General features: G+C 32.8%; 1 protein-coding gene and 1 long non-coding RNA gene across 2 annotated transcripts in view; one reads left to right on the top strand and one right to left on the bottom strand.

Annotated features, from left to right (window-relative positions):
* LOC127699220 (uncharacterized) overlaps window positions 1-25,265 on the bottom strand; it is a 107,231-nt gene that overhangs the window by 74,339 nt on the left and 7,627 nt on the right. The window lies entirely within an intron of this gene.
* Window positions 1-25,265, top strand: part of LOC127699208 (xanthine dehydrogenase/oxidase-like) — a 73,598-nt gene that overhangs the window by 34,676 nt on the left and 13,657 nt on the right. The window contains exons 13-25 of the mRNA XM_052202977.1: window positions 2,474-2,586; window positions 4,161-4,345; window positions 6,021-6,183; window positions 6,421-6,631; window positions 7,559-7,749; window positions 8,781-8,900; window positions 11,383-11,604; window positions 12,608-12,671; window positions 13,190-13,259; window positions 13,633-13,720; window positions 14,650-14,736; window positions 21,772-21,963; window positions 23,227-23,372. Of these exons, the coding sequence (XP_052058937.1) occupies window positions 2,474-2,586; window positions 4,161-4,345; window positions 6,021-6,183; window positions 6,421-6,631; window positions 7,559-7,749; window positions 8,781-8,900; window positions 11,383-11,604; window positions 12,608-12,671; window positions 13,190-13,259; window positions 13,633-13,720; window positions 14,650-14,736; window positions 21,772-21,963; window positions 23,227-23,372 (1,852 nt within the window). The remainder of the gene's footprint in view (window positions 1-2,473; window positions 2,587-4,160; window positions 4,346-6,020; window positions 6,184-6,420; window positions 6,632-7,558; window positions 7,750-8,780; window positions 8,901-11,382; window positions 11,605-12,607; window positions 12,672-13,189; window positions 13,260-13,632; window positions 13,721-14,649; window positions 14,737-21,771; window positions 21,964-23,226; window positions 23,373-25,265) is intronic.

A 25,265-nucleotide genomic window follows, 5' to 3' on the forward strand; every position in this document is an offset into this window, starting at 1 on the left:
TAATCCTCTTTGTACAGAAATGGTTAATTATATAAATAAAGTCTGATTACACTAATATTTTTAAATAATTTTCTCCTGTTATCAGATTATGACAAAGCATATGGTAAATGTCTTATCTCAGAATTATAATTGGAGTGACATATTTCTTTGAAAATTTTCTGTTTCCTAAGTGCTGATGATTATAAGCTATATTTTTAGACATTTTGAAGATCATTACAGATAAGTTTTATATATTTTTAAAAGACATTGTATTAATGATAAATAACATTTTGGATTTTTATATGAACGCAAAAAAAATTTTGGGGTCGTATATTGCTATCATGTCGTCATTGGCGTCGTCGTCGTTGTCCGAAGACATTTGGCTTCAGGACAATAACTTAAGTTTAAGTGTATGGATCTCTATGAAATTTTACCAAAAGTTTCAATACCACAAAAGGAAGGTTGGGATTGTTTTTGGGGGTGATGATCCCAGCCGTTTAGGAATTAGGGGTCCAAAACAAGCATTTTTCTTGTTTCAGGAGAATAGCTTGTGTATTTTGTTCAATATTTTTTTTTAAAGGGGGGGGGGTCAATTTTATTTCTTCAAGATTTAAGAAATTATCAGTTTTCCAAAGAAAAATTCGGGGTCACAATTGCTAATTCTTTGTATATAGTCTGAAAACAGATTTACTAAGTATTGCACAACAGCGGAAATCTTCAATTGGATATAAATTCAAATCATATATCCAATTTTAAGTTCTTTGACTACATTTATTCTGTGTCAGAAACCTATAATGTGTCAAATATTTAATTACAATCCAAATTCAGACCTGTATCAAGCGCGAATATTGTGTCCATTTTTGCCCCAACTGTTCAGGGTTGGACCTCTGCGGTCGTATCCAGCTGCGCTCAGCGAAAGCAGTTTATTTTTTCTTTTCTTTGGTAAAATGGAATGAAGAATTTTGTGGTAAGTTTGTTTGCTATTCCGTAAAAACAAATTTTTTGAATGCTATATATATTTTTTTTTGATGAAGTGAACTCCTTTAAAAGCTAAACCTATATTGTCTATTAATAAACATATTTAGATTTCTGATTTTGGGTCCAGTTTTCATGTTGGTCAAAATCAGGGTCCAAAATTAAACTGTGTTTAATTTCAACATAAATTGAATATATATAGGGTTCTTTGAAATGCTGATTCTAAACCTGTTTTTATTTTCATTATTATTTAGATAATACCACATTGAGGTCCAAAGGGTCCTAAATTAAACTTTTATTTAATTTCATCAGAAATTGAATTCTTGGGTTCTTTGATATGCTGATTCTAACAATGTTTGGGTGTTAAATAATATCTAATTTTAGAGAACTTAGTCATTACTGGTTGTTGTTATTATGTTATTGATTATAATTTGAAAAATTACATCATATTCAATTTTAGAGAACTATTTATCCAGTTTGAGTTATTTCAACATATATATTAAATATATATAGGGTTCTTTCAAATGCTGAATATAGACCTGTATTTAAATATTAGATTTTTGGGCCCAGTTTTCATGTCGGTTCAAATCAGGTGTCCAAAATTAAATTTGTTTGATTCAACAAAAATTGAATGTATGGGGTTATTTGAAATGCTGAATCTAACCATGTATTGAGAGATTTGGGATTGTGGGCTCCTTTATTAAATTGGTTCACATTGAGGTCCAAATCAGGGTCCAAAATTAAACTTTTGTTTTATTTGATCAAAAATTGAATTCTTGGGGTTCTTTGATGCTGATTCTAACAATGTACTTAGATTTTGGATATTGGACCATAATAGGTAAATGTCCAATTTCAAATTTTTCAGTTCTTTGACCACATTCATTTAGTGTCACAAGCCTATGCTGTGTCAAATATTCAATCACAATCCAAATTCAGAGCTGTTTTCAGCTTAAATGTTGTGTCCATACTTGATCAACTGTTCAGGGTTCGACCTCTGCAGGAAAATCCGGATTGCTGTCACTCGACAGCCTCTTGTTGGTGCATATTTTGTTCTTAGATTATGCATGTTTTTAAGAGTTTTTAGAGGAGACGAATCATACAATTAAATCATCAAACGAATTTAGCTTAACAAACAAACACCAATGAGGATAAGTTCATCAAAATGGATATGGGAGGATAGGAAGGAAATTGTTATTTTGCGGACATGAGTTGTAGGTAATTTATTGTTGTATATAGACTTTATGTAGTCAAAACTACTCAAAGAAAGTTTTTTAGTTGTAGGGGTATTTTAGAAGTCCCTAATTTAATGGAACAACTCTGATGTGTCCACTTTATCTTCATCTGCTCTAGATTTCTGTGATTTTAGAGCTTATCTTTGGTTTTGATCTCTTGACAATAATGACAATAATTGTAAGCTTTATCATGACTTATGTTTGTATATGTAAACTTTGTTTGTTTGTGTTGATGTATTTGTTTTTCCTCTTGTTTTTTTCTTATTCATAATAAAATATATTACCAGATGGTTCAAAGAGAAACATTACAATGGATGATAAGTTTTTCCCGGGATACAGAAAGACAGCTTTAAAATCAGATGAAGTTTTACTCAATGTTACTGTACCATTTACTAGGAAAGTAAGTATACAGCATACATGCCAACCTTTCAAAATCTCCATGGGGGTTTTGAAGTGCAAGAGGACCTTATATGTTCCTCATATATTGTAATAAGTGTTCTTAATCTAATAGTATAATTTGAATGAGTAGATATGTGCTTAAATACTCTTTAAATTAATTTAAATGCCCGTTTTGAGGTTTTCAATTTATATAATAATTTCTAAATTCAGGTAACACCTCTCATGGGAATACTCCCCATAAATTGGGATAGTTGGCAGGTCTTGTATAGTTAACCATATTTGTTAGATTTCTGATTGCTAGTGTACCATGTATTCTGTTTTTTACAGTCAGACCCAAATGAAAAAAGCTTCAAATGTATTTTAATGCCCCCGCTGTAGCAGAGGGGGCATTAAGTTTTACCCTTGTCCGTCTGTACGCCCATCCGTACGTACGTACATCCTAAAATTTGTTTCCGTTCTCTAACTTTTGGTTGCCTCAACCAAATGTTATGAAACTTATACACAATGCTTATTATTGCAAAACACAGATCAAGTTTGAATTTTGGAGGCGTCACCTTTACAGTTCTAGAGTTATGCCCCTTTACAAATGGAAAAATTGCTGAATTTGTCGTTTCCGTTCTCTAACTTTAGTTTGCCTCAAACAAATGTTATGAAACTGATAAAAAATGCTCATTACCACAAAACACAGATCAGGTTAGAATTTTGGTGGCGTCACTTTTATCGGTCTAGAGTTATGCTCCTTTACAAATGGAAAAATTGCTGAATTTTTCATTTCCGTTCTCCAACTTTAGTTTGCCTCAACCAAATGTTATGAAACTTATACACAATGCTCATTACCTCAAAGTACAGACCAAGTTTGAATGTTTGTGGCGTCACTTTTATCATTCTAGAGTTATGTCCCTTTACAAATGGAAAAATTGCTGAATTTTTTTTTCCATTCTCTAACTTAATTAGGTTTGCCTCAACTAAATAGTATGAAACATATACATAATGCTTATTACCACAAAATTCAGATCAAGTTCAAATTTGGGTAGCATCACTTTATAGTTCTTGAGTTATGTCCCTTTATAACGTTATATGCAAGTGGGGGCTTCATGTGTGTCCCATGGACACATTCCCCATTTATTTTTCTCAAAATTTTGGAACTTGAATACTTGTAACCAAAGTAGATGGTAAAAACTTTAATTATTTAAGAGAAAAAAAGGTGAAGACGAAATTATGACTAGAGAAACAAATATACTGCAGACAATTCTGTGTCTTTCAACACATGGTTTGATAAAATCCAACCATAATTGCCTTCAAAATGATTGTTATGCCCCCTGCCATAGGCAGAAGGGCATTAAGTGTTACGCTTGACCATCCGTCCTTCTGTCTCTGTACGTCTCATTATCTTTGCAAAGCTTGAGCTGGGACATTTGTGTTTTCAGACACATTCTTATTTTATTTTAAATATGTTATTATATGAAATATTAGTGACCAATACTTATTGCATAAAACTGTACATTAAACAGAAGAAAAGAGAATTACCGGTATTGATCTTGTACATTGAATGTTTTTCAAATGGTCATTTTACAGAATGAATTCTTTGGAGGCTACAAACAAGCAAATAGAAGGGAAGATGATATAGCTATAGTCAATGCTGGCTTCAGAGTTTTGTTTGAGGACAATACTAATGTCATTAAGGAGATGGCCATGGCCTTTGGAGGAATGGCACACACGACAGTAATGGCTGTCAAGACTATGAAGGAAGCGGTTGGAAGGTACTGTGTTTAAGTTTGGGTAAGGGTAGTCTTTTTATGTCCCTGTCGTAGCAGAGGGGGCATTACGTTTTATCATTGTCCGCCTGTACGTACGTACATCCCAAAATAGGTTTCCGTTCTCTAACTTTAGTTTGCCTCAGCAAAGTGTTATAAACCTTATACACAATACTTATAACCACAAATTACAGATCAAGTTTGAATTTTGGTTGCATCACTTTTACCATTCTAGAGTTATGCCCCTTTACAAATGGAAAAAATGCTGAATTTTCCTTTCTGCTCTATACCTTTAATTTGCCTCAACCAAATGTTATGAAACTTATACACAATGCTTATTACCACAAAACACAGATCAAGTTTCAATTTTTGTGGCGTCACTTTTACCATTTTAGAGTTATGCCCCGTTACAAATGGAAAAATTGCTGAATTTTTAGTTTCCGTTCTCTAACTTTATTTTCCCTCAACCAAATGTTATGAAACTTATACACAATGCTAGTAACCACAAAACACAGATTAAGTTCGAATTTTGGTAGCTACTTTTAGCGTTCTAGAGTTATGCCCCTTTCTAAATGAAAAAAATGCTGAATTTTTCGTTTCCAATCTCTAACTTAAGTTTGCCTTAACTAAATGTTATGAAACTTATAAACAATGCGTATAACCACAAAACTCAGATCAAGTACAAATTTGGGTAGCTTCACTTTTACAGTTCTTGAGTTTTGGTCCTTTATAACGTTATATGCAAGCGGGGGCATCATCTGTGTCCCATGGACACATTCCCCCTTTATTTTCCACAATAGTTACTGGAATATTTATCAAAGATACCATAAAACAACTTGTTTTCATCAAAACTTTTTGTTTTGTTTAGTTTTGCTCTCAGCATATAATTTTCTTACTAACTTGATGTATTTTCATAATGGAATATCAAAGTTTTAAAAATTATTGGCCAATTAATTTTGTGTTATTTTTCTAATTTCAAAGTAATCACTTTCAAAAGATGAGTTGGTTTACTAAATAAAATGAAGAACAAGGCTTCCATGACCATAATACATATGTACTGTAGGGACAAAGGAGGATGTTGAAGAAGTGGTTTATAGGGACTGAATTCAGTTGTTGTTAATTTCATGCCCTGCTTACGATAGTTTTTACATCTGTATATTTGTTAGCGTGTTCTTTCATTTGTTCCATATCAGGTTTAAGTTGTTTTAGTTTATAGTAGTTTACCATAAAGTTGTGTTTTCTTTCACTTTAAACTTATTAGACTTGTTCCTTATGATGTGAACTTTTGAAAATATGTGCAAAATCTTGGTTTTGACACAGATTTCACAGTTCTCTGAACATGGATATGTGATAGTGTGAGCCTGGCATGGTTCCCAATGGACACATACAGTAAACTCTCAGTTTCTGACAGAACTTATTTTTACTAAGGCAGGGTTAAATCAAGGGTAATTCTGATGATGTTAGAGTGGACACTAATGCATTGAGTATGGGTTAGAATATAGGCAGGGCTAGGCAGTAGCAACACACCCCTGTCATGACAAAATTATCAGTGAAAGGAAACAGTGGTGTTTGATTATATATAAAATTTATTGATTGCTTGCTGACAACCTGCAGTTTGACCCAAAGTGTTTTCGTTTGAATAGTTGTAAGCTGACAAATAAGTTTCATGAACATGTTACAGGAAGTGGGATGAGAGTTTAATAGAAGATGTCTGTCGACTAATGGCTGATGACCTTCAGTTGACCCCTGGTGCTCCTGGTGGGATGGTAGAATACAGACGAACACTTACAACAAGCTTTTTCTTCAAGTTTTATTTGACAACACAATTACAACTTCAACAACAGGTACAGTAGACATTTTTAGAATTATATACATGATTGATGAATTTATTTTCTGTATTTGTCTATAACATTTGCATTCTACATTCCTGCTAAGTGCCCTTTGTTTTTTTGTGAATAGTTGTCTCATTGAAAATCATATCACATCTCCTTATTTTTATAATACAGGTATTAAATTTTTTTTAATTTTATGATATTCAACGTAAGATTTCTTCATACGCTTAGATCATTTTTTTATTATAGAAGTCAGGACCAAGTAAGAAAGTGCCAAAGTCGTTTACCAGTGCCACACCTAATTTCCATCGAGATCCTAGTAAAGGTTCACAAATATACGAAGAAGTGGCCCCTGGGCAACCACCACAAGATGCTGTTGGACGACCTTTGATCCATTTGTCTGCCATGAAACAGGCCACAGGAGAAGCTATTTATGTGGATGATATGCCATCATTGGAAGGTATATTGTCTTTTATAAGATTAGGGGGCCTCAGTGGCCATATGGCCTTAGTAATTGAACTACTGTATTACTAACCTGTCAACACTGGGGTTTTTAGTAAGAATCCTGCACCTGGCAGGTGCGCTTGACTGCAATTTGAATTGACTAGGACTGTCAGTTTTCCTACCAAAGGCTGGTGGCTCTCTTCAGTCACTCCTGCTTCCTCCACCAATAAAACCTGACCACCATAATTGCACAATTCTGTTGAAAGTTACATTAAACACCGATCAATTGATCAATTCTCAAGATTCCTTTAGAAACAAAATAATGATTGGAATGCAGGGTGGAGTAAATTAATTTATGCTAATGAAAACTCTCTTGATGACTTTACTGGTTCATGAAATAATTGCAACTGAATATTACGGAAACATAATTCAACCTTTTTTGTAGTAAGATAAACCAATATTTGTTTAGTTAAATCAAGTATGCAAATATGACTAGAATCATAAAGGTATAGGATTATGAATCTGAAATCACTGCTCCCTCTTAAGTAGAATCTGCTATGAAACAAGTTTCAATGTTGCAGAGGAGTCTGTGGTTGAGCAGCCTTAGTAGATCATCTACAGTGATCAATAGTCTCTTAAATAAACTTTGAGGTTGTGAGTTGGAATTCCACTTGTGCTTTGTGGCACGATGCGTTTGACTCAGATCTTAATTGACTTGGTTTGTCAGTTTTCCTGGCAAAGGTTGTGGTTCTCTCTGGGTACTCCCAGTATAGCCAAGTGTCAGTTATCATCAACTATCAATCATTTTAGCAAGAGAAAATCTTTTCATACAATGTCACTTTAATTTAAAGATTGCAGCTTTTGATAAACTACAAAGGTCTTATAAATAGTTCATGAATAGGGGAAAAACATTATTTCAACTGTACTTATATTTTCTTTGTAGGAGAGTTATATTTAGCCCTAGTTACCAGTACACAGGCTCATGCTAAATTACTGAAGGTTGATCCGACTAAGGCATTGTCAATGACAGGAGTTGTTGATTTCATTTCTCATAAAGATGTCCCAGGAAATAATACTTGGGGAATTATTCCTGAGGGGGAAATTATCCCTGAGGAGTCATTTGCTTCCACTGAGGTAACTATAAATATTGGTACATCATGCATTAAGATACCTTCTAAAATATAAGTTATTGAAATCAAATTTAGTTTTTGAAAATGTATCGTTGATGGCTGTGGGAATCAGAATGGTAGAGCCTTCATTTATAAGCAATGGATATCATTTATGAGTGTTAGGAAATTTTGTGCAGAGATATGATTATTGACAAATTTTGTACATAAAAAAATTATTTGTAAGTGTGTGATAAATTCTGTAAATCTGTGTAATTTATTGATTCTCACAAACTGGATTCATTCATTTTGGTTTGTACAAATTTTCGTGGATCGTGGCAAAATTATATTGTTCATGGAGACTTAATTTCAAGTTTTTGAATAGTTCACCCAAAAAAAATTTGAAGTTTGTTGAACATAGAAATTCATGGTTCATCTATATCCACAAAAATCCCGAAAAATTGATACTCAACGAATGAAATTGAATCCACAGTATATCACCTGCTATACGCCAGGCGCTTTAAAGGTTTAAATAGTTTAATACATAATTGTGATTGTTCACATCTTTGTACTTTGGTCTATGGAAAGTTGTATCATTGGTTATCATACCACATCTCATTATATTTATATAAAAACCTATTTTTCTTTGCTATATATCATGTAAATTTTTATCTCATGAATGTCTACTCCTTATCCTCCCTCTAAATTTACCCTGACCTGTTCCCTTGTATGTGAACCTTTCTTTATAAGATAAAAACATTGAAAATAAATCTGCCAAGATTGTCTATCCCCTATCCTCCCTCTTACCCCTAGTAAGTATTTAAAGAAAACTAATGATAACATTTAAACAAATTTATAAATTCACAAAACTGTTGTGATGAAGAACTGCAATAAAATATAATATTTCTTTGATATATGGTTATCTCCCTTAATTTTATGGATTGTTGTGCTGTGTATGTTAACTTAACTCCCTCCCCCAGAACCACACGTTATTTGATTTTTTTCTATTGATTAGATAGAAATGTTTGATATAATTGTGTCAATATTGTCTGTTTGTAGGTGTTGTGTATTGGACATATAATTGGAGCTGTAGTAGCTGATACACAAGCTCACGCCCAGGCTGCTGCTAAAGCTGTCGATATTGAATATGAAAAACTTGACAGTATAATAACCATTAAGGTAAGATATATTTTTTGCTGATTGTTTTTATAGTGTGAAATACTGCTTGGGAGGGGGGAATCCTATATGAATAAAATTGAGAATGGAAATGGGGAATGTGTCAACAAGACAACAACCCGACCCAAGAGCAGAAAACAGCCCAAGGCCACCAATGATCTTCAACGCAGCAAGAATATCCCGCACCCAGAGGCGGGCTTCAGGTGGCCCCTTAACGAAAATGTGTACTAGTTCAGTGAAAATGGATGTCACACTAAACTCCGCAACATATAAATGAACTTAAATTAAAAAACCATACAAGACTAAAAAGGGCCAAAGGCTCCTGACTTTGGAACAGACGCAAAATTGCGGCGGGGTTAATCATGTATTGTGAGATCTCAACCCTCCCTCTATTCCTCTAGCCAATGTAGAATAAACAAACACACAGCAATACGCACAGAAAAACTCAGTTGAAAAGAAGTCCGAGTCCGATGTCAGAATAGGTAACAGAAGAAACTCAGCAAAATGACAATGATACATCAATTAACAAAGGACTACTAGCAGTTACTGACATGCCAGCTCCAGACCTCAATTAACTTATTGAAAGATTATGTCTTTTTCATATGAAAATCAAGCACAATCCCTCCCGTTAGGGGTTTAGTATCATTATATCATAAAATATATGAGAAGAACATAACCTGTATTATGCCGTATCGTGAATGTATACACAAATGTCCGAAATTCATGCTGTCTGTACCATATCAGGTTCAAGTTTTTGTCATGGTAGATTACCATGAAGTTGTGGTCACATCAACTTGAAACTTAGTACACATATATATTATTATGTTATTTTTATTCCCCCGCTGTAGCGGAGGGGGCATAAATTTTTACCCTTGTCCGTGTGTACGTCCGTCCATCCGTCCGTACCTCAAAATTGGTTTCCGTTCTTTAACTTTTGTTTTCCTCAACCAAATACTATGAAACTTATACACAATGCTTAGTACCACAAAATACAGATCAAGTTAGAATTTAGATGGCGTCACTTTCTCCGTTTTAAAGTTATGCCCCTTTACAAATGGAAAAATTGCTGAATTTTTCGTTTCCGTTCTCCAACTTTAGTTTTCCTCAACCAAATGTTATGAATCTTATATACATTGCTTATCACCACAAAACACAGATCCAGTATAAATTTTGGTGGCGTCTCTTTTACCATTCTAGAGTTATGCCCCTATACAAATGGAAAAATTGCTGAATATTTCGTTTCCGTTCTTTAACTTTAGTTTGCCTCAACCAAATATTATGAAACTTATACACAATGTTTTTAAAAAAAACACAGATCAAGTTAGAATGTTGGTGGCGTCAATTGTACTGTTATAGAGTAATGCCCCTTCACAAATGGAAAAATTGCTGAATTTTTCGTTTCTGTTCTCTAACTTTAGTTTGCCTCAACCAAATGTTATTAAACTTATCCACAATGCTGATTACCACAAAACACAGATCAAGTGTGCATTTTGGTGTTGTCACTTTTACCGTTCTAGAGTTGTGTCCCTTTACAAATTGAAAAATTGCTGAATTTTTCTCGTTTCCATTCTCTAACTTAAGTTTGCCTCAACCAAATGCTATGAAACTTATACACAATGCTTATTATCACAAAACTCAGATCAAGTACTCAGATCAAGTACAAATTTGGGTAGCATCACTTTAACTGTTCTTGAGTTATGTCCCTTTATAACGTTATATGCAAGCGGGGCTATCATCTGTTTCCCATGGACACATTCCCCATTTATTTAGAATTATATGCCAAATTACCCTGATTTCATGGTTCACTGAATATGGAATATGATATTATGAATCCAGTACATTCTAAGGTAAACAAAATTGGTTTTGTAAGATAATTAAAAATGAATTTGTGTCACGACATCTTGAAACTAAGTACACATATTCATTATGATGTTAGCTTTTCAACGTTTATGCTTAATTATAGTTTTGACCCTGATTTTATGGTTCGCTTAACATGGAAATGTGGTAGTTCTCCAATGAGCACATATTCTTGTTCTATGAAATAATTGTACATGATGTTTTTTTCAAAACTTAATTCAATATATGAATGGAGGGCATTTTTTAAAACCAGTAGTACAGCTGTACCAAAATTTGGAATTTGTATTCCCAAATATCATAATGAAATTTTGAATCATGTTACAAAAGTTGTAGTTATATAATAAATTTTGAGCTCATTTGATAAACTCATCATAGATTACAGGCTTAAAATTTGTATGTGTTTTGTCTGCAAAAGACTCATCATTGACACTCAAATCGAAAAAGTTAAAAAGGCCAGATAAAGTATGAAGTTGAAGAGTATTGAGGACCCAAATTTCCAAAAGGTTTTATCAAATACAGCTAAGGTAATCTATTCCAAGGTGAGAAAATCTTTAATATTTCAAAAAATTCAAAAGTTTTGTAAACAATTAATTAGAAATGGTAATTAATATATTTGTTAAAATTGCAGGAAGCTATAGCCAAAAATTCTTACTGGACTGCATCTAAAACTATTAATTGTGGAGACATTGTGAAAGGATTTGAACAAGTAGATCATGTGATAGAAGGAGAGGTACACGTAGGGGGACAGGAACACTTTTATCTGGAGACAAATGCCACCCTGGCTGTACCTAAGAATGAAGACGGGGAAATGGAATTATTTGTGTCAACACAAAACCCAACAGATACACAGGTAGGTTCGATCTGTCTTTTTGTGTTATGCGACATATTTCATGATATGAAACTTTCAAACAGCTTTGGGTCGGTAAAGGGGGGGGAGGGGACACTTCTGTCCTTTTGAGGTAGGGTGATCAGCTGAGACATCCAGAACGTCACCCTTTACACATATTTTGAATATTGAAATACTCTACCATATACATATTTTTTTCTATGAAAAAGTAGACCTATGGGTATTATTTATGTGTTATTTCATATAGAGAACAATAGATTTGACAAATATCTGGTAAATTTCTAACTAACTTGCCTAGGGCCTTTTTAATGCTGATATTTCACTAGCCAGAAAAGGACAAGTTTGCCTTGTTTACAGTGATAAATAATGTTTGTTTCTCATGAAACTGGTACTGCATATAGGCAGCAATGTTTAACATACAATGGAACCCAGACAAGATATTCACAACTGATCAATGCTGATATCATTGTTCAATGTTAAGTTTTTATGGTTTGGTCAGTTTCTCAGATACTATAAGCAATAGGTTGAGTCTGTCTGACAGGGTTCATCTGACCTTGATCATGTTTTCAGGATCTTGATAATGTTTGTGATACCTATGCTAAAACCTTGATCTTTAAGACTTTCAACATAAACTCAATCATGATCAGTAAAGCAGGCCAGACATCTCAGTGAGTGTACTCTTGTTTAACATTGTTGTATTTCAGAACAAATAATGTGAATTTCAATTCTAAATACATGTATTTGACAATTTAAAAAATCACAGGAAACATATTGTTAAAGTTTGAATATAAAATGGCTGCTAAAGACAGTAAATTTTAATCAAACATTCTGTGAAAAAAAAAATTTATATGATTGGCATTTAAGGGAAACATTGCTAGAAAAACATATAAATACTGTATATTAACAGTGATAATTTACTAATTTTGATAGGGTTTTTAACTCAAAACTCTCTGCAGCCTCTTATGTGAGTTTTTAATCCTATTACACTTGACTTATTTTTTTACAGTTGGTAGTTGCTGAAACCTTAGGTGTAGCTGCAAATAAAATCCTTGTTAGAGTCAAAAGATTAGGTTAGTATATTATTGTATCATACAATAAAATTGAGAATGGAAACGGGGAATGTGTCAAAGAAACAACAACCCGACCAAATAGCAGAATACAGACAAAGGCCATCAATTGATCTTTAACACAGCAAGAAAATCCTGCACCCGGAGGCAGGCTTCAGCTGGACTCTAAACAAAAATGTGTACTAGTTCATAGAAAATGGACGTCACACTAAACTCTGAAGCAGCAAACAAAATGTTTTTAAAATTTTCGTGATTTCAATGTCAGATCTGTACAATAGTACCCCCAGACTACTATATTAAATTTTAGATTCAAAGTATTAGATCAATATGATATTTAAAATTTCAGTAGTTTTTTTTTTGTATCAGGCAAAATGATTTATAAAAGTTTTTATTTTACTTTTCATGGTACTTCATTTATCTGCACCCCTCTCCCAAAAAGAATATAAGAGAAAGAAAAAGAAAAAAAAAGTATAAAAAATACTTGTAGCTTTAAGGATAGTATTTGACTTGTTACATTTTAGGTGGAGCATTTGGAGGAAAGGAAACCAGATCAATATGCCTGAGTACCCCTGTGGCTTTAGCCGCTTTTAAGTAAGATTTATCATCATAATCAACCATTTTTTTAAGTGTTGATAAAGACTTTTAAAAGAACATCATTAATAAAAATCAGTTCCTTGCTTTGATTGTGTTGTTTAAGTAATGGACTATGTACCTGAGAACTCTAAGCTGCTGTATTTCAAGAAATTTTTGTGAGTGGCTAATTTTTACAATTTTTAAAGTAAACATTTTGGCATGAAATTTACCCTAAGCGAATATTTCACTGTTCATTTAAACTATTGTTCAAGACAATGGAACAGGAATAATGTACACATTGACAATTTAACAATCCCAGCTAAGTCCAAAATCATGAACAAAACCAGATGCAAAAATACCTTGAATGAACATTAGATTAAAAATATTACAGGCTAAAAAAACCAGTGCGTTGTATGTTAGACCGAGATGAAGATATGTTGATATCAGGGACCAGACATCCATTCCTAGGACAATATAAGGTATGTTTATATCAGGGACCAGACATCCATTCCTAGGACAATATAAGGTATGTTGATATCAGGGACCAGACATCCATTCCTAGTACAATATAAGACATGTTGATATCAGGGACCAGACATCCATTCCTAGGACAACATAAGGTATGTTGATATCAGGGACCAGACATCCATTCCTAGGACAATATAAGGTATGTTGATATCAGGGACCAAACATTCATTCTTAGGACAATATAAGGTATGTTGATATCAGGTACTAGACATCCATTCTTAGGACAATATAAGGTATTTTAGATTAAATGTAGATTATTTCATTACCCAAGATAGTCTTTTGTAAAGGGATATGGTTACTTAGATTTTTTTTGGTCTCAAAGTATGAGCCATGTGGGTGAAAAAGATGGATGTCCATTTAAATTCACCCTTAATATAATTGTTTAAACACAAATGCTGCAGTACTTGGAGGGGAGAACAGAAATCTCATCAATTCATGCAGACCCATTGGTGGCCTTTGGCTGTTGTCTGCTCTATGGTCGGGTTGTTGTCTCTTTGACACATTCCCCATTTCCATTCTCAATTTTATGGTGTGAAAAGATAAGCTCATACATGATTTCATTTACACGCATAAAGTTAAGTATTTCAGTTTACTTTACGAACTGACTGTTGTATTATAAATAATTGATCAGCTGTATACGTTTTTGTCCCTTAAGATCTAGGGGAAAATAAACCTTACTGCCAGTCTATACCAGGCCAATACAGAAACAGCCAGGCAATAAAACTATAGGATAATATGTTGAGTTTAGGTTTTATTTGATAAGAAATAAACAACTTACTGCAGAGCTTTATCTGTGTTGCAAATTGATTTGTGGTTATATTAACCAACAAAGGGAAGGTTTTCCCTCCAGAGATTTATCAGTATAACAATTTAATTTCAGGTTGGATTTACAAAGGAAGGTAAAGTTGTTGCTGCGGAAGTGAATCTGTATAACAATGCTGGTTGTACATTTGATTGTTCAGGAGCTGTAAGTAGCTAAATATGCTGTATAACATAACAAAAGAGGGGGAGGGTATCAAGGGGACATTCAAAATGAAAAAAATGGAGATAAACTGACAACGCCATGGCAGTAAATTAAACAAGACAGAAAAACAAAAGTCCACAAAACACTACACCAAACAATTAAAGATTAGGCATTATAAATCCCATCAAAAACTCGGGGTGATTTCAGTAAATGTGTTTTTCTTATGCTTTTCAGTAATTTTACATTCATCAAATGGACATTCATTAGTAAATGACCTATGAACAATGTCTAAGAACATAGAAAATCAAGGTTGGAAGAAAAAGTTAAGAATGGTGCCAAAACTTTAACTTGTTGACCTCCATTCTTTATAAAGCTGTAGTGATTCCTAATCATTGTGATCTGTGACCCCCACAGTTTTGTCACTTTTGGAATAGTCCTTATGTTTTCTGATTATTAGCCATTAATAGATTTGTGGCATTTTATAATTTTCAGATTTATGGAGACATATTGTGCCCTGATACCTTCTTTTAAGAGAGCAAAGTAATGTGTATGCATATAAATATGTATTTATACCACAACGCAATGAAGTTGCGCAGGGTATAATTATTTTGACCCGTCCGTCTGTCCGTCCGTCTGTCTGTCCGTCAGTCAGTCAGTCCGTCAGTCCGTCAGTCCTGTTTTTGTCATCGCAACTCCTGAAACCACACAACAGAATTTCATGAAACTTTGTAGATAATAAGGACATACTATGTTGATGTGCATATCGACAGGAAATTATGATTCAATTTTTTTCTAGGAGTTAAGCCCTTTTGAACTTATTGGCCTCAATATACTACTGCAACATTTGTGATCGCAACTCCTCTGAAACCACATTACAGAATTTCATGAAACTTTGTAGATAATAAGGACATACTATGTAGATGTGCATATCGACAGGAACTTATTATTCAATTTTTTGTCTAGGAGTTGTGCCCCTTTGAACTTATTGGCCTCAATATACTACTGCAACAGTTTGTGATCGAACTCCTCTGAAACCACACTACAGAATTTCATGAAACTGTAGTTAATGAGGACATAATATGTAAATGTGCATATCCACAAGAAAATTTTTATCAGTTGACTTTTGTAGAGTTATGAGTCTTTGAACTTAGGAATCTGGTGAGATTTTGTTTGTCCAGTGAAAACGTGAGGGCGTGGGGTATGTGAGCGTGCTCACAAAGGTTCTTTGATTTAAATTGTGTATGCATATAAATGTATATTTTACATGTATACTTGTATGTCTTTATAAACAAACACACTGTGAAAGTACTTATCCTTGTATGCATTTTGTTTTTTTCTTCATCTTTTTTAATATATTATGATCTTTGTAACCTGGATTCCGATTGGTTGTGTTTGAAAAAAATATAAGCTAAAATCCATCATTTGCTGTAGGAATTGATAAGAGACACACAGCATACAGCTCAGGTTGATTTAGTGATATTTACCAGCAAAAGGTAGAAAAGGTCACACAACTTATAGATGAATCCCAATGCTAGTAGCATTATCAATGTCTTTTTTTTTTTATCATACTTTGGAAAAACAAGTAAAATTCACATTTTTAATTTCCTAATCTCAGGACCCTTTCAGGTGTCAGACCACCAAATCACTCCCTCCAATTTAGAACGTATGTAAAAGTAGCCCTACTCTGACACAAAATAGTGCTTTTGATGTCATTGTTTACTTAAACTAATGATCACATTTGCAGAAATGAAACTTTTGGTGAAAGAGAAATATATTTAGATCATTTTGAGCCAAAATTTACTTGTCTATAAGTTTGCATTAAAAATTGAGGATTAATGCGCTCCATTGTTTACTAATTTAAGATTTCCAGAAAACCAGAGGTTTTTTTTAGTAGTACTTGTGTTCCGAAGGTCAGTTCTTTCTTATAAGACTTTAAAGGTAGGTTGAAAATTGGCATGTAGAAAGGTGATACATGTACAATTCAGGATATACCTGGTTTCTATGCAGTTAAACTTAATGTAAAATGTTAAGAAAGCTGTGAAAATTGCAAACTTTGATTGAATAGATACGGATTCTGAATTGGTGGTTTGACACCTTCAGATATGACAAAATTTATCAGGTCAATTAAGTGATATTTACCATCCAAAGGTAGAAAAGGGCACGCAACTTATAGATGAATTCCAATGCTAGTAGCGATATCAATGTCTTTTTGTTTGTCATCATACTTTGGAAAAATAAGTAAAATTCACATTTTTTATTTCCTAATCTTAGGGCCCTTTCAGACATGACAAAATTTATCACCTTCATTCACACTTACTTTCTCCCCTTTCTCACATCACTCACTCTGATGATGTTAATTAGGTACAACACAAAAAAAGTCAAGCTTTTTTGTATTCAAAATTTTTTTTTTAATCTGAGAGGATGTCGTATATGGTGGGAAGATAGAAATATCGAAATTTTCCTGAGCTGTTACTGTGTAGATAGTGAAATGGTTCCTGTAGTTTTATTCAAAATCATTATTTCTGATCATAAAAAAAATTGTAAACGAACTTATATTCTCAAAAAATTTATTTCTACTCACATCTAAAAAATAACAAGGATATAAATATAGGTAGTCATGAATATGCCAAACTTTGATCTTCTCTTATATGAATATATGAACAAAGTTTGAAAAATTGTGAATATAAATTGCGTCAAATCAGCTGAAAAAGGCTTAAAGCATGGAAAAGGTATCGGTGAAAGTAATTTGGTTTACAGTACATGTATTTTGTTTATTTGTTAAATGAAGTAAAACAATTGTATTTTTTATTTCCAAATTGTTGGTCTGCTCACCTTCAAATTCTGCATGATAACACAGTTTGAATATCCCAGATTTACATTACTCAACAATATTATATTGATCTGGTTTTTTTTTGCTCCCCATGGCTGATATTTAAACAGTAAACTTTTATTTTCATGAGGAATGTTATCATGAATTAGCTGTGTTATTACAGGACGTAGTTATAATTCGAAATTAGGATATCTCACAAATAATGATTTCACAGTCAAATTTTTGTAAATATAGAAAGTATTCTTTGCAGGTTATGTATTCTTTTTTTAACTATTTTCTGTATAAATACAGGTGATTGAAAAATGCTTACTACTATTTGATTATTGCTACAAAATAGAGAACATTGGACTTCTTGGCTATGCTTGTAAAACTAACATTGCATCTAATACTGCTTTCCCAGGATTTGGAGGACCTCAGGGTATGCTGGTTATGGAAACTCTAATGGACGAAGTTTCTACGTTTCTTCATCTCAATCCAGATTCGGTAAAGTGATGGAAATCCTGATAAATGTTTTTGATTAAGTTAGAGTTGCTTCCCTTTATTTAATCAGAATATTCCTTCTACCAGTGTCATAGCTTTGACATTCTTATGTCTATTTTCCCACCACCAGCATAGAAATATCCCCTTTCTATCTATTCTAGAGCTGGATCACTTGATTTTTGTAATGCTTTTTTAGTTAAAAAATTGCTGGTTCCTTTATCTTAAACACAATCATTTACTCTTCAGGTACCAGTTTTTGTGGATCAAAGAAAAGACATTTTTGTTGATACTCAATTTCATGGTTTAACCAAATTTTTAATACAAGCTTAAAGAAAGTTTATATTTTCTCATAATTAACTTTAAAATTGAGAAAAGAGATGGGGAATATGTCAAAGAGACAACAATCCGACCACAGAGCAGACAACAGCCGAAGGCCACCAATAGGTCTTCAATGCAGCGAGAAAATCCCGCACCCGGAGGTGGTCATCAGCTGGCCCCTAAATAAAATTGTGTGCTAGTTCAGTGCAAATGGACGTTACCATGTTTATTCACAAAATCCACAAAATAGTAATACCCCAGGATTAACAATGGATCCACAGTATTAGAAAAGACCATCCCAACGGAAACAACTTTCCCTGATTTGGTTAGTGATCAAAGAGTTAGGTGTTAATCGAATCTCTTTATTGATATACTGTAAACCAACTAATTTTAGCGAGCGATTTATTTTTCGCGACTTTTGAGAGTAGAAAAATAAAATGAATATGTAAAACTTGTATTTTTCCTTTTTTATCTTCATCAAGTAAATTTTACAATCGCAAAATTAAAATCGGCGCGAAATGGGTTAGAAAGGGCTAAACGCGAAATTAGGCATCCGCGAAAATAAGTTGGTTTACAGTATTATTTCATGATTGTTACAAAATTGAGAGCTTCAGGCTGATGGGTCATGTGTGTAAAAGTAACATTCCATCAAATACAGCTTTTCGAGGGTTTTGAACACCTCAGAGTATGCTGGTTACTGAAACATTCATGGATGAAATATCTGGTTTCCTTGACCATACACCTGAACAGGTAAAATTGTATAAGAAGACAGCATGTGGCTTCAGCTAACAACTTACAGCTTAATCTCTAACTCATTACTGTAAAGTGGGATTGACCAGTTCAAAACAAAAACATAATAAATATATATTATAATAAATATATAGTTTCACTTATAATCCCAATGTACTAAATCACACAGGAGAATGGTAATGCAGTATACTGTCAAGAACCAAAAAACCTTGTTAGATTTCTGCTATCATCAAACAGTCCTATATGATAATAATCTGTAAAACCCATTTTCCCAACTGACATAAGCATCACAATTAAGAAAATTTTAAAATCTGTCCTAAAAACTAAGGCCTTATTACATACCTCAGTTACCAAGGCCTTATTACTTACCTCAGATACCAAGGCCTTATAACTTAGGTACTAAGGCCTTATTACTTACCGCAGGTACCAAGGCCTTATTACCTACCTCAGGTACCAAGGCCTTATTACCTACCTCAGGTACCAAGGCTTTATTACTTGCCTGAGTTACTAAGGCCTTATTACCTACCTCAGGTACCAAGGCCTTATTACTTACCTCAGGTACCAAGGCTTTATTACTTACCTCAGGTACCAAGGCTTTATAACTTACCTCAGGTACCTAAAGGCCTTATTACTTACCTCAGGTACCAAGGCCTATTACTTACATCTGGTACTAAGGCCTTATGACCTACATCAGGTACCAAGGCCTAATTATCTACGAAGGTAATAAGGCCTTATTACATACCTCTGGTACCAAAGTCTTATTACCTACCCCAGGTACCAAGGCCTTATTACTTATCTCAGCTACCAAGGCCTTGTTACTTACCTCAGATCAGACCTTGGGTCAATTACATGCCAAAGTAATTAATTACATTACCATTATATTGATTTTTAAATGTAATTAATTACATCACAATTACATTGATTTTCAAATGTAATTAATTACATTACTATTACATTGCCAATGTAATTAATTACATTTCAATTACTTTTGTCCAAGGACATGCAAGAGCTATATCATATTGATAAAATCATAAAAATGACCACAGGCTAAAACAATGAAACTTTCTTCTTTTTATAGGGGAATAATCATAAAGATATCTTAAAATTTCAAGTTTCTACTATAAATGTTAATTTAGATTTAAAGGTTCTTATGTACCTCATGTGAAATTTGAGGTAACTTTAAAGCTTCCATTTATTACAGAAGAATAATGGTAACATTTTCCAGACTTGTCTTAAATTGTCAAGTCAAAATTGTCAAATATATTGGACTCCATTCTTGTACGTTTTGACTGCTGTATTCAAAAGTGTGTAGGAAGTGTTCAAATAATATCCATCTGAACAGATTTTAACATATAAATAAGATGGTTTGAAATAAAAATTGCCTTTGGCATTTTAATCAAGGGACATACTTGTACTTCATAATTAGTTAAGTGAAAGGAATAACCTGAGGCTAAGATTATGGTTAATTGTTAGAAAAACATATTTACAAATTTTATGTAAATAAGTTGGTATTTAGTTTTTAGATTTTTTATGTAAACATGTGAAAAAATTAATGAATTAAATACAAATAAAGATTATTATACATGCTATAATGATTAATGAAAAATCAAGGAATGTTATTTTTTTCATCAAGATAAATGTTTAAAAAGTATTTCAAAAAATTTAAGTACCAACTGCATACTAAATGTAGGAAAAAATAAAATTTACAAGTTGCATCAGAGAGCCAAAAATGTTTAAAATTTCCCAGCAAGTATTTAAATGTAATTCAAAGTAATTGAAAAGTAATTTATAATTACATGGCAAAAAGGCAATGTAATTAATTACTTTCAATTACATGTAATTGAAAATATGCTCAATTACACAGTACATTGAATTACTTTCAAAATTGTAATTAATTACAGCTGATTACAATTACATTTTTAATCACCCCAGGTCTTATAACTTAGGTACCAAGGCCTTATTACTTACCTCAGGTACCAAGGCCTTATTGCTTACCTAAGGTACCAAGGCCTTATTGCTTACCTCAGGTAACAAGGCCTTATTACTAACCTGAGTTACTAAGGCCTTATAAACTACCTCAGGTACTTTGAAATTGTTATTTGCAAGAAACTCCCCTCTTACTGAATTCTGTTTTTATTGAAATCAAATATCCAACATTTCCACTGATAGAGAATGCTAGAATGTGTTCTCCTAGAACCACAATATTCTACAATTCATGAAAACAATGTTTTTCCATAAAAGCTTTATTTTTTTATGAAAGCTAATGTTTACAATTAGAAGTACTTTCACAGTGGAGAGGCATGATTTACTTCTCTGGTATATCTTTTGTATTGGAGCTTTTTTCATATACTTTATTGATTTTTTATTGAACTTCCTTGTTTATCTAATTGTAAAAAAAATACAACATATAGAAAGTATTTGTTTTTTTTGTTTTTTTTTTGTTTTTTTTTTTTTTCGTTTTTATTTTTATTTTAATTTTGTTTTCATTTTTATTGTTTCTTTTATTTATTTTTTATTTTTATTTGTTGTAATGGGCTGGATTTAAAGCAAAAGCTGTTATCTATTTTTCTATCGACCCATAGAAGTAAAACATGCCTAGAAATGAAATTTTCTGCATGACTATCCATCATACAAACATATATCAATTCTTTTTGACAAAGGTATTAGACCGAGGTTTGTATCACTTAGACAATGCCTATAAGATTGTTAATTTGAAAGCGGTTGGCAGGACGTGTAAGACCAATATACCGTCAAATACTGCATTCAGAGGTTTTGGTGGACCACAGGGAATGCTTGTTGCAGAAACATTCATAGATGAAGTAGCTACCTATCTAAATGTTTGCCCAAGTCGGGTAGGTATTTTTTTGGGGTAAAGATTGCAATGCAATCAAAACCGTTATGGTAGTGTCTTGATCTTTTTTTTCCAGGTTTTGTCACTACTTCTGAAAGTTAAAACAATGTAGTGCAGTGAGGTCAATGTTCTTAAGATCCTATCTAACAAATGATATGCAGTTTATTAATGATATATGTTATACTCAAATATGAGGGTAGGAATGCCTTTTACCGTCAGGCGTCAAACAGTCATTTTCAGCTACCGTTAGCATCAAATTGGTTAAAATTTTATCGTGCTTCGTCAAAATATCCTTATCCTGTTTCGTCAGAGTTCTCAAATAATTATTGGTTACTGTTATTTTTTGGGGAAAAAAAAGAAAATGAAACATAAAAATCAGTCCATATTTTTATTGTCATAAAGAAAATGTACATTTTATTTTCATGCACCAAAAATTACTGTTAGCGTGTTTGGCAAGATTTTTTTATCGTTATTCGTCATAAAGGTACTACCATTACGACCTTCAGATATTCAAATTACAAAATGATGGAGTTTTAAAACCAAAGTCAAACTTTATGTATATAATATTCTAGAAAATAATTTGTTGACTTTTTCAAAGTTCTCATGTAACAGAAAGTCAATAAATAGAATCAAATGGTAAGAATATTTTTATTATTCTGCACTTGCTTCACACTAACAGCCCTTCATTAGCAATGATATTTTAAGATTGTGAATAAATTCTATTATAAAACATGAATTCTAATATGATGTTCATCTTTTACTTTGGAAAATTCCAATAAAAATGGGCTGCACGTGATTGACGTCACAATTGAAATTGCAATGTCAGTTCACCTCAGTTGTAGTTTAAACAACACCGGAGATCAAAATGGACGTTTAACACCTCGCTTTCACTCGGTATAAAGATATTGACAAATATAATGCCTACCCATGTTAAAATGAGCATAGAGCATAGCAGGAAAGAATTATTTCTTAAATAGTCCTATGATGTTACATGAAACGATCATATATTGATGCATAGAAAATTCTTACAATAGTATATATGAAATGATCAATTATTATATAATTAAATATTAAGTTCATTGGTAAAGTCAGCAGCCTTTTGTTCATTTCATCAATGCAATTTGATATAACTTTTAAAATTGCTATATGTTTTCAAATTTCAGAACTCAATCTCAAAACTCTGATAAATTAAAATAATTCAAGTTTTAATTTTAAGTCTCAATTCGATAACTTGAAAACCTTCTAAAATATATTGTACTATCAGGTTCGTAAATTAAACATGTACAACGAAGGAGATCTGACCCACTTTGGACAGGTAATAGAACAGTGCAACGTAAGAAAATGTTGGGAGGAATGCAAAGACAGAAGTGAATTTGTAAAGAGAAAAAGAGATGTGGAAATATTCAATAGGTGAGTTGTTTTAGGATGAAGTGTTTCATATAATATTTGTTTTTAAATGCATTAATTAAAAGTATTAGGAATAAATGTTAACCTGTTCGAAATGGGACGCCCGTAAATGATACGGAAACCAGGCGTAGAAATCATACTTCATCAGGGCGTCATTGTAGTGTTTATGGAATGCATGTCCAGGCGTCAACCAGGCGTCAACCAGGCGACAACCAAGTGTAACTGAGGCGGAAACCAGGCGTAAAATTAGGCGTAATATTTAAATGAGTACGCCTGGTCCACAGAAAACCAGGCGATATATGCAAATGAGTACGCCTGGTCAATAAAAAAAAAACAGGCGTAATATCCTTACATAATACTACACTTATTTTAAATCAGTGTATTACCCTAGCTGTGTACTTTTGTGTATTTGATACAAACTTCTGTACTATTGCTTAAATTTCTCATTGTTTGACATGAAACTTGAAATATTAACCATTAATTGAAGAAGCTATATAGATAAATACATATTAGACAGACACTGGCTCAAATAAGTTTAAGTTTAAATTAGAATTATGACAATTAATTCTTCCGGAAATAAAACCAGCATTTTAACTAAGTTTTTTTTGAAAATTAATGTCATTTGAACCAAAATATCAATGATAATACTGCAATTTAACTTAATGTGAAAGATTTTAATGTTATCATCCAAGGATGAAGGTTGTCAGAATTTAAAATTACTGTTAAAAAATAAAACTTAGTTACTCACATAATTAGTTTTCTTTTACCATGTATATTACTTTCCTTTTATTTCACAATTTTCATTAATCAATTTGATTCCATAATTCCAATTTCAAATTCTTCCAAAAAGCACAAAACAAGCTTAATTATCCCTGAATATATAAAGCTGCCATAAGTCCAACTCTTGCAAAATAATACCAAAGAGCCATATTTTGAAAAAAAAAATTCCATGATCCTTTATCAACAAAGCATTATGGGTATTATGATTTACGCCATAAAAACAGTTTTACGCCCGTAGGAAAATTTACGCCTTGCTTATTTCAATTTACGCCAGGTTTACCATATTTTCTACGCCCGTAAGGACTACAAATTTACGTGTCCTGTTCCCTTACGCCTGGATCTGGACACGTAACTACCACTTACGCCTGGTTTACGCCAGATTTCCAGGCGTATTACGCCTTATAATTTCGTACGGGTAATATTGCATTATATTTGCTCATTCTTTTATGTTTATAAATCATATCAGAATTTTTCAAATTGTACAGACCAAAAATGTCTTAAAAAAGAATTATTGATATCTTGTTGTTAGCTAGTTAATTGTTTTCTATGTTCTCCTGTTGTAGGAGGATCATATTTGAGGAAAGGACAAGGATGGGGGAACCTGGGAATGAGGGGAGAGAAGCTGGAGTCAAGGAGTGAAATGAGAGTAGAATGGGGGTTGAAAAATTAAGGAACTTAGAATATATGTAACAAAAGTTATTGGGAATAGGGGAGTGAAGTGGGAATCAGCCCCCTCATTGTCCACCATCTCAAATTTGTAGTATGTAATTTATACCTATAATACATGACGAAAATATATGATGTCGTATATGAACAAGAACCAAGAAATAGTAAGTCCAACAAACTTAGCTGGACTTTTAACATGCTAAGGTCCAATCAGAATGTAAGCATTATATCCAAAGCCTCTGTTTGGGGTTGGAGGAGGACTGCCATATTGTCTGCACATTTAAGAGCACTTGCAACAACTTGTTCAGATTTCTGTAGGTGACTGACCTTTAACAAAGCACATATTAGCCCTTAGGGAGCAACCATTTAACTTTAAGGGAGGGGAGGGGGTTATGGTTTTTTTCTGGGTCAGAAATTTTTTTCCCGCAAAGCGTAAACATTTTTATTTAG

Source organism: Mytilus californianus, unplaced genomic scaffold (assembly GCF_021869535.1).
Source record: "Mytilus californianus isolate M0D057914Y unplaced genomic scaffold, xbMytCali1.0.p SCAF_4, whole genome shotgun sequence".
Lineage (NCBI taxonomy): Eukaryota > Metazoa > Mollusca > Bivalvia > Mytilida > Mytilidae > Mytilus > Mytilus californianus.